The 10,728-nt window shown below is 39.8% G+C and overlaps 1 protein-coding gene across 1 annotated transcript; it reads left to right on the plus strand.

The window, feature by feature from the left end:
* The first annotated feature begins 1,347 nt into the window (after positions 1 to 1,347).
* On the plus strand, positions 1,348 to 9,884 carry LOC579467 (mucin-5AC). Its single transcript, XM_003728929.3, has 2 exons — positions 1,348 to 1,450; positions 2,694 to 9,884. Exon 2 carries the CDS (start codon positions 2,714 to 2,716, stop codon positions 7,448 to 7,450), a length of 4,737 nt encoding a protein of 1,578 aa, XP_003728977.2. The 5' UTR covers positions 1,348 to 1,450; positions 2,694 to 2,713; the 3' UTR covers positions 7,451 to 9,884.
* Positions 9,885 to 10,728: the final 844 nt, after the last annotated feature.

The following is a 10,728-nucleotide window of genomic DNA, read 5'->3' on the forward strand; positions in this document are numbered from 1 at the left end:
CACCTGGATGCAAACATTAGTCTAGGGTCAATATGAATGGTCCTGAGATCGCCGGTGATTGCATTATTTTAAATTTAACCAACCTAATTGACATCGTCAATCTTTCCTGGATATTTGGTGGAATGGTTGGTTCGATTTACCTGACTGCTCAGAAAGTATGGGTATTATTTGAAGGAAGGCAAGCAGGGGACCTACGGCTTACCAAAGTGGCAATAGTCAGTGCATCGAATTGGTTTCGAACCCGGGATCACCCGTTTACGAGACTGCTATTCTATACCACCATGAGCCATCACGCCTCACAGATAACAGGTCCACCCTGATGCACCATCCGGCCACCACCAGCAATCGGCGCCCGCCTCGCGATGGCAAGACTGTACCATAAATATAGTTACCCAAATTGGCGCCGCATCTATTATGTCACTTACTTAAAGATTGGTTAGCTCCAGTGGAGGATCCAGGGGCGGGCACCCTCCGCGGGGTGAAAAACTGGTAAAAAACACGTTAATTTTACCTTTATTTGATGACGGGCCCCCTGGTGTCCAAGGGGGGGGGAGGGGGGAGGGCGGGTTGCGATTTTCAAATTTTCGGAGGCAAAACAAAATATTAGTACTTCTCAGGTGTTGTAGGTAATTTAATTATGGTCAGATAAGGATCCAGGGGCCCTCTTTCAGGCCCTTGTTGGGGTCCAGGGACATTTGTGACATTGGCAGGTCACTCATTGTTTCTCTCTCTCTCTCTTTTTCTTTTTATTTAAAAAAAGTGGGGGGAGGGCGCTGGAGTCCCCGAGTCCCGACGTTCTGCAGGCCCTGACATGAAGGCTTCTAAAAAGCATATTTTTTCGCCCGACTATAAATTTGGGAGTTTTTGATTTTCCCACAAACGCATAAAAATGTACGATTTACAAAAAAAGTTGAGAAAAAATACAGGAAAATTATGTCATTTCAAGCAACATTTTGTCAATTACTGGTATCGAATTAGAAATAAACCCCATCAGTAGTTCTATGCTTTTCTTTTTCTTTTTTAGAAGGGGGGAGGAGCGTTCTGGGGGGGGGGGGGCGAAACTGTGTTTTGCCCCCCCCCCCCATTTTTTTTTTGGTGGGGGGGGGGGGGGAGGGCGAGCGCCAGGCGCGGATCCAGGTTTCCTTAGGGGAGGGGGCCTTAGGGGTTTTTACACGTTCCCCCCCCCCCCCCGATCCGCCACTGGCGAGCGCCCCCTTGTCCCCCCCCCCCCACTTCCATCGCCTATGTATATTTATACTTTACACGGGACTTTACACCCTCTCCTTTTTTACCTAAGCGATTCGACTTGCTACTACAATTAAATAATATAAATAACCCAAAACAACGAATTGTTCAAAGACTAACAATAATGTTTATGGCGACCCAATCGAATCCGAATGGAGCTGATAACGGAAGATAATTACGTTCTAGATCATACATCTGTTAAAAGGTGAATACATTATTACGGTAATATTATTCCTTGATAACTTATCGTATATTTAAACTGATTTTCTGAGCAATATTGGTATTTATTCAGATTTCGTAGCACGCCAACGGAGCCCTATACAGAAACACGGCTAAAAATGTATCATTGTCCCATGTATAGGATAATGTGTTAGTTACTGTGTAACTTCGAATATATTTACATCTGGAGTGTGATGAATTAGACTGTTGGATTTTATCGAAAATTTGGTATAAATGTTAATCTATGTGAGATATTTACATGTAGGCGCTAGTGCACTTTCTCTCTGGGTGCCTAAAATGTGATTTCGTTGATCGTTGGTAATTTTTCGGAACGGACGCAAATGACTGCAAAATGAAAATGTGCCGATCTTTTGTCAATATTTTTATGATTTCACACCCAATTCCAAAGAAAATTCCGTCTATGGGTAATTATATGTTCTATTTGTCACTGGTGATATCGGATTTTTGAAATCTTACCAATTTTTTGAGATAGCAAACTTAGGTCACGCGCGAAACACATAAAGAGTATGGTCACACCGTCGTACTTAATATTTGTGCATTTCTCTCTGACTCTGGACTGCATTTCTCAATTGTAGCAGGTCTTTCCTTTACATTTTATTTAACGGAATCACAATTTAGATGCCTGGTGTGAAAATGACTTAGTGCATTCGATGTAACATTGTAACTATATTTAATTATTCATGAATAATGTCGAAAGTTTTCTATCATTGCCTAATTTTGACTTGGAAAACAAGGCAAAGCCAAAAGTTTTGAGGATTGAGGATGAGGCCACCCGGCCCTGTGAGCCTTTTTTGTCTATGACAGGCTGTCTCTGTGTGATAAGGAATTCATTTCAAATCGTTGACATCTTTGGTTTTATTAAAAATCATCTTGCAAGGGTTAATCAATTTGATCATTACCTTGTTGTTTTCATAAAGACTTTAATAAATGATTTGTACTTTTTACCTTTTTTTATTTTCACAATAAAATTGACCAAAATTAATTGTTTTATGTTAACAAAATGGAAGAAGAGAAATGGACTAAGTTCTCCAGTTAGGCCTATAGATAATTATTCATTTTACATTAATCACTGAAACTGTAAGATCATTTTTTTTTCCCATAGTTATTTGACTTATTTATGCACAATTTAAGATGCTGGCCATTTGATCAAAGGAAATCATAAGGCATGCTTTTTCTTACTGTATATTTACTTTTTATATTTTTTGTAGATGAGCACTGATCAAATAAGATGGAGCCACGTGAGAAGAAGAAATTGGCAGTTGCGGCTAGAAAGAGGATACCCGAAAAGAATGACTCAGCAGATGCCTCCATGGAAGACCTGTGTCGGAAAAAATTCAAACCCATCGCTCCCAAGCCTGTGATGAGAAAAGACCAGCATCAGGCAGTATTGTCAGTGCTTCCTGTAAAGAATAATTCATCACAAAGGAAAGAACATGTAGTGCTTCCATCCCCCAAGTTTGATCCCAGCAGTGCATTCATCATGAGACCTGGAAGCTCTTTTCCTTTTATGTGCGGTGGACCCATGATCATGCCGATTCCAGTGCCAGTTGTCCCTGGCAAAGATGGTTCCTATGTTCCTCTGCAGGTTCCAGTTCCAATTCCAGTCATGGTGCCAGTCGTTGTAAGTCTTAATCAAGCTGCATCTCCAAGTGCCTCAAATGCTACTTTCGCAGTTGCATCAGATTCCAAGCATAATGCCCCATGCAGTGAAAAAGAAAGTCCCAGTGGCAGCAAGAAGGACAAAAATAGCAAGAAAGGGACCTCGTCAAAGCAAGACAAAACATCATGCTCAGGAGAGAGTGCGGACAGTAAAGGACCAAAAGCTAAACCATGCCGGTACAAGTACAGCATGATCAAGAATGAGTCCTTGTTCAGGGATATTCTTCGTGGTGTTGGAGGAGATTTTATGGCCAGCCATGGCATTTCTATTGCAGTATCATCCAGTGATGCTCTTGATGTCAATAGCATATCAAAAGGAATGGTTGTAACGTTGGGTCAAAATAAGAAGAGCTCAAATGACAATAGTGATGATACTTCAGATGGTAGCCAGAGGCTCTCTACGAGTAACAAACAGATAGATGGGGAAGAGTCAAATGCATCAGTTACAGATACGAATGAGATTTCAAATGGAAGTTCTAAACAGTGTGGGGATGTGACAGTGACTCCAGTTGAGTCAAATAAATCTCAGTCTTCACTTTCAAGAACTACTCAAGGATCAGTGGTGACAACATCAAGAGATATCTCTGTGAATAATTGCCACTTACCATATCCATCTTACTCGGATTCATCAAAACCAGCGGCCCAAACTCCCACTGTGTCTGCTTCTCAAACAAGGTCGAACAGAGGGCCACCTGCAAATCAATCAGGCCGAAGTGTGCCACAGGAAAATAATTGTAATAACTTTCAAAATCCTTCCACCGTAAACATGAATCTATCAGTACAGCCCACTGGAACAACTCTTGGCAATAAGCCGTCAAATGAGCGTGCTAACATTGCTTCGTCTCCTTTGAGCGTTCCTAGAACGTCTGTCCATTCATTCCCTTACTATAATACTTCAAGTCATAATAATGTGCCTTTACCAATGACAAATCCAAATACCCTTGTTTCTACACCATCCAGTTCTGTGGTTACCAATAGCAATATGCAGGAATTGCGTCCACAATGTCCTCCAACAAGTTCCGTCGTAGCTGGTGCTTCTCACAGTTCACATTGGAATTATGCTCAAGGTAATCAGCAAAATATGACAAGAAACGAGCCACAAAACAGACACGTGCTTAGACCCTTTCATAATTTAGCACAAAGGATTGCGGCAGTACAGAATGCTGAGCATGATCACCCAGATGAATCAAATTTTTATGGCATTGATGAACTTCATTCTTTCGGTGTAGAGATGGACCAGTCTGCAGGAAGCTTACTCAGTTCTTCAGATGACAGTGTGAGTGCAGTTCTTGGTATGTCAGATGTCGCTGGATCTGTAGCTGGAACTTTGACAGACAGCCCAACCAGGAGAGCTGTCACAGCTATAGTTACACCACTACCTCGCAGTGTTCCTTTGACAACTAGCACAGCGACCAGTACATCTGTATCGTCTCAAACGTCAGAAAATGTTTCTAATTCATCCCAGTCAGGATCTCAAAGTTTTGATGTTCCGTCGGGGCAAATAGGCAGGTCTTCTGACCAAGTAAACGCTCATAGCAATGCCCAAGGATCCAGTCAAGGTCATCAGTTTCTGTCAACAGCTTCATCTTCCTCTCAACCAACGCACCAATGGAGTTCATCAAGTAACAGTAATGTGAGAAGATTACCTAATGCTGACTTATCTCCAATACAGAATCGCTATTCAGAACCGACAACTTCAAGTAGTCAGCCAAATGGGATGGTTAATTTTGCTGCATCTACTGTTGGCCAGCAAAGGAGTATGCATATGGAAGGGTTGCAAAGCAGAACATGTTCAGCTGTAACGTCTTCTGGTCCCATGTCAAAAGAGCATGTTACTGCTACACAAACTTGTGTGGCGAATCCACAGTCGGCAAATCAAACATCATTGGCGTATTCTGCTGGTTCTCAGAGTACTGCTTCACATCAAAGGCAACAGGCATCCATGTCCAATAATTTCAGCATGCCGAATGTGAATACAAACCAGACCCTTGCGCCAAGGCCAAGTTTTTATGATAACTCAGATAGAACTAATATGAACTATGCACCTTCAAACAGAAATAGGAATGCTATGCCTAACAGCCAACAGATGCCAAATCCCCTTTTGGCAGGAAATGTCACCAGTGGCTATCCAGCTGGGTTACAGAGCCAAACTAAACAGGCTTCATATCCTATTGGTCTAAATTCAAATGAAAAATCTTCAAGCAAAACAATTGTAGGCAACAGACAAGGTGAAACTCAGCAAAGTCAAATGCACAGCTCTGCTCAGTCGTCAACACATATGGGTACTAGGACTCATCCTTCCCTGATGCCTGGTGTTACCAATAGCCAACCAGGGTCATCTGGTTTCAGTAGTGGTAACTTCTATAATGCAATCAGAAGCCAGGCACCAATTACAACACGATCAGCATCTGTTTCAACAGGAATGACAGCGACAACATCTTCTGTGACGGGTGCTTCAATGAGTAAGGTATGGCAGCCTTCTTGGTCTGGAAATGTCCCTGTCAGCCAGAGTAATCCTATTCCTGGTGGTGGGAGTCGACATCAACAACCGGCCTCTGTTGCCCATCGTGCAAGTTGCCCTGATCAAACAGGAGCCCAGGCACGACATGACAGCCCAACAACTGTGATGACATCTACCTCAGTACAGTCTGTTCCCCTACAGAGCAACCTGCAGACAAGACCAAGCATGGTTGAACCTCTGCCACCACCTGGTAATCTGTTAGGAAATCATGCAGGTGTGTCAGACACTAGAGGGAGCTCTTCAAATCGCATGCAGTTACCAGGTTCAGTCCAAGCTCCCATATTTCCAGGCAACAGTCAGAGGCAGCCTATTCCTCATCCTGCCTCTCCTGCAAGTTTCAATGTCTCCAGCACAGAGTCAGGTCCAAGGATGCCATATCCACTTGTTCCTCCAATCATGTTTGGAAACTCAACACCACCTCGGGGGATTCCCATGGGAGGTATCCATAGTGTACCGCTTCCAGGGAGCTTCCCTACAACTAGCATTTCAGAACAGAATGTGCAGCCATCTCAGGTCATGTCTTCATCACCGTCAGCCATGCATCATACTATCACTCCCGTTATGCATGATCGGCATCGGATGTACTTACCTTCGCATTTCAGTACTCTCCACAGACCTCTCTATATGTCACCTAGTCCTGCACCGAGCACAGACCTTCCCTTGCTTTCACCCCATTCATGTGGCCAACTCCATGTTCATGACAGTGTCCTGTACAGCCCTAGATATCCATCTTCCATTCATAGTTTGTCTCCAGGAGTCAACACCAACTTCCATTCTTCTCCTTTGCATCGCAGCTTTTCATCTTCTGACCATCAAGACAACTTTGCCAGAAATAGCATCAGTCACCCTGCACCTCATTATGATAGCGCATTATCCCCTATGCCACTGCGAATGCCACACCTTGGCCAGGGTTCAACAGGTGTGGCTAATCCAGTGAGCTCCCAATCAGCTCAGGTGCCACCGCCAATACCTTCCTTGCAGCACAGCAGCATTGAAGCCAACAGGGAGCAGAACTCTATCTTTGAGCAGAATCTGAAGAGACTCCTTGAGCGAAGTGCTAGAAGACACAGCATGGCTTTGGCTAGCTCACATGGATATCAAAGATCATTGCCATGTGACCATACATTCCCTCCTAGACCCATGAGCAGCTTTTCATCCCTTTCACCATATCCCCCTCCACATTCTGTATCCAGTGTACCCTACAGTACTCCATCCTTGATGGCTTCAACTCTATCAACCCCACCACAATCCATGCCAAGACTACCTCCACAACCACTGCCAAGCAGGCACACAACCACTACAACATCGCCAGGAACAGGTGTAGCAACAGCAACAGCAACAGTCACTACAGTATCAACAACTCTGACACCGACAACATCGTCTATTGTAACAAGCAGAGCTATTCTTGGAAACACAAGTGATAAGTACCTGCCTCTGGAGTTGCTCAGCCCAGATTCCACAAATGCCCAGCCAGCAACACCTACGACAGCTCCATCAACACCCTCTCCACAAGTTGCTGTTGACCTTGTTGTGAAATGTGGAGAAACAGTGTTACACTGCAGTCGTCAGGTACTTCGAGAGTCAGGTAGGACTGTCCTCTGCTGCTGGCATTGTGACTACCACACGGCTGAGCCACGCAAGATGAAAAGACATCAAAAGAAAGAAAATGAACCTCTCAAATGCCAGCTCTGTAGTTTCCAGAGTAGCTCTCGATGTAGTGTCAACCAGCATTATAAACAGGAGCATATGGATAAAGATGATCCATTTCGGTCTGTAAATCATTAAGAACTTTTAAAATACTTATGCATGTATTTGTTATGGATAAAGGCTTTGTGGAAAGTCTGTATTGATATGCTGAATTGTAGTAGTGTGAGTTAACATTTTTCAGGCTATGCTGTTGCAAAGTTCCTGGAGTTTGGGGAGGGTAAGTAAACTTTACTTAGCATTTGGCTTACCCGTAGCTTAATAAAATTTCTTAACTCGTATTCAGATCACATTTAAGCAACCAACTTTCGCAAGCCAACAGCACGGCAAAATACTAAACTGATGATGACTATTGTGACATTACACGGTCAATCAAAAGTATTGAGCAATTTACGTGTTGCATTAAAAGCACACTAATATGATTTTGCACAGCTTATGATGACTGCGTATGAAAATCATAAGCCTGCCAATTAATGCTTTCCAAAATAACTGGCTTATTAAGTCTGCTTTAAAGTTAGGGTAAAATGCTTGGCCAGAAGCATCAACTAAATATGTAAGTTGGCTAAGTAATTTATATAAGCAGAAAACTGAGTAAAATACTCCTATTTCTGACTTATAGATTTAATTGTACCGACCTTATTAGGGATGGTATAATGGTACAAATAGCGTTCTCTTTTGCATCAAAAATATGAAATAACATTTTCTCTTTTTGTCATAAGAAGTAATTCAATAAATGTCATGTGACTCTCACCAATATAATTCCACGCAAAATTATTTTACACTCTCTGTATTCTGAAAGACTTCTTGAGTAATAATTTTCTTAATAAAACTTATACAACTTTATATTCTTGTCTTACAAAAGGGAAACAAAATGTACAATACAAATGTCTTCATGTACTTGTAAAATGTTAATATGTAAAAGGACTAGTACCGGTATGGATAGGTTTTCCTAATCTCACATATAACTCCTCCAGTTACATTACAAATGCACAGATTAACTTAAAGAATTATATTACGTATTCCCATTTAGTACTTTGATGTACAGTACTAAACATATATTAATCACTGTCAAAACTCTGCAGTCATGGAATTGTTACCCCATTTGTTACAAGTTTTTTTTCTCTCTCTGTAGTTCTGTTACTGGTTATATGAAGAAGAAAAAAAGTTAAAGTTGATATGAGATAATGTGTTTGTGAGCAATACAATCTAACGTGCAGAAGGGTGACTCTTTGCAATGTATCCTGTATACAGCATATGGCATTTATCCATATATTTCATCCTTGAGTGTAAAATCTCTTTCTTTAACTATGACTATAAATGGTAGTGATACCAGAAAGCACCATTATTCAAAGGCCATATTAAGAGATTCTTTATTTTCATATGAAATGAGTAGGAAAAAGGTAAATTATGTCATGTGGGACACTTGCATGGAATCGCCCAAAAAAGAATGACTTCCATGTACACGTATAACCCATGTAAAAGGAAGATTTGAATCATACGTGTCATCATTATATCAGTATGCTTATTACTGAGCATTACAAAAATTGTCTTATTCAGTAATATTTTCTTGAGGTCACTTCTATCCAATGATGTTAAGTTGTCAATCGTGTATTAGACCAATCAAATTCTATCATCCTTCATCCTCTTGTTTACTGATGCAAAGTGTAAATTCTGTGTAGAATATATCAGTTTTGCCGGTCACTTTTAACAAGAGTCAATGTACAACCTCATCACATTTCAAATGCTGGAAATTATTATTTTTTCAAAATGTCCTCCCTCAAACTTTTGGACTCTGGAATGCTCCAAAATGCATCAAGTTTGATATCATCCTTATGAATGAATGAGGTGTCCGTTCCTCCCAAGTATGACAAATATCAAATTAGTCTTTATCATGAAACATGAATGTGATTTGGATAACACTAAGTTTATGCCCCTAAAGAAACTTTTTTTTTGCTAATGTTATGGCTCATGAGTTATCTCTATCAATATTATTTTGAAAGTTTTCAATTCGCCAAGTTTTCATTGTATCAATGACCATTTTATGTATAGGCTCTGCCTTTCTCTGCATCTGTAAATATGTTTTCATATGTAGAGAGAATGTGATTATGGGATATTTTGTTTTGATTTTGTTTAACATATTTTCCAATATTTCATACATTTGCTATACGGTATATGTTTGTACATTTCTTATGATTTGCATTTAATGGCTCGTTCAACTTAGATTTGTAATAATAACATCAGTTTGGAAATAATTATATTGATAAAAATGATGGCTGATGGGACCAGCATGCAGGATTTTATTTTAAATTATGAGCATAATTGACACATTCTGAATATTCCTTTTACATGTTTTGTTTTCAAATTTTTGTTTAAATCGTATTGCATTTATACATGTTTACATGAAATGTACAGGCGCACAAATATTTTGGTATTTAATGATATTTCAAGTAAATATATTCATTTTCCACATTTAATTTGATGGAGAGGGAACATATTATCTGACAAGTATGGAGTGATTGGAGTCAAACATTATTTTAATTTCATGATAATAGTTTGTGTATATGATATGTCTTTTGATCGTTTAAACGCCATGCTAACAAATATCTTTATATCATCTCTTTAGCAATCACACATAAAAAATAAAAAATAATGTGTAATTGTTTTTTATTTTATGGCGTGTTTATAGGGAACTGAACCTTCATAAAAAGATAGTTTCATGGAAGTACATGAAGTACATGAAGAAAAAGGGTCAACGGGGGAAAAATAGTGAGAATTTAAAACAAAACTGAATAACTATAATGAACTTCTTCATTTCTAAAGTTGATATTGCTATCATATTGAAATCTCTCAATTGGCAAATTTATTGTGATGTTTGATATCACATGGACTGACACTCCTTTCCGATTTGATTTTTTGGGAAGAATTTATGAGAATTTGTCTGTTCTAATTTGAAAATTGAGAGGTATTTTGAGGGGGGAATTGTTTGATAGTTCAGGTATGACATCAACCATCGTGAAAGATTTTCCAAAAAAATTTTTTTAAATAAATTTAATCACTATTCATTCTTGTCCCAACTTTAAATACTCGGTAGGTGCCACTAAGTTATAAAAAAGGAGCCTATATGTTACATACCAGTAGAACTCTCTTCATATCATCTCATTGTTCATCAATCTGTTTCTCTTTTTTTCTTCTAGTTATAATAATTCTTAGGATTAATTGTCCTTTAAATACCGGTAGTGCCTTTAGCAATAAAAACGCACAGTAAATCAATAATCGCATTACCTGTATAATTATCATACAAATTAGGCCTAATTAGAACAAGTCATGTTGAAATTTGTTTTCATATGTATGTGTTTGGT

This window comes from Strongylocentrotus purpuratus, unplaced genomic scaffold, assembly GCF_000002235.5.
Source record: "Strongylocentrotus purpuratus isolate Spur 01 unplaced genomic scaffold, Spur_5.0 spur5_scaffold_8, whole genome shotgun sequence".
Classification (NCBI taxonomy): Eukaryota; Metazoa; Echinodermata; class Echinoidea; order Camarodonta; family Strongylocentrotidae; genus Strongylocentrotus; species Strongylocentrotus purpuratus.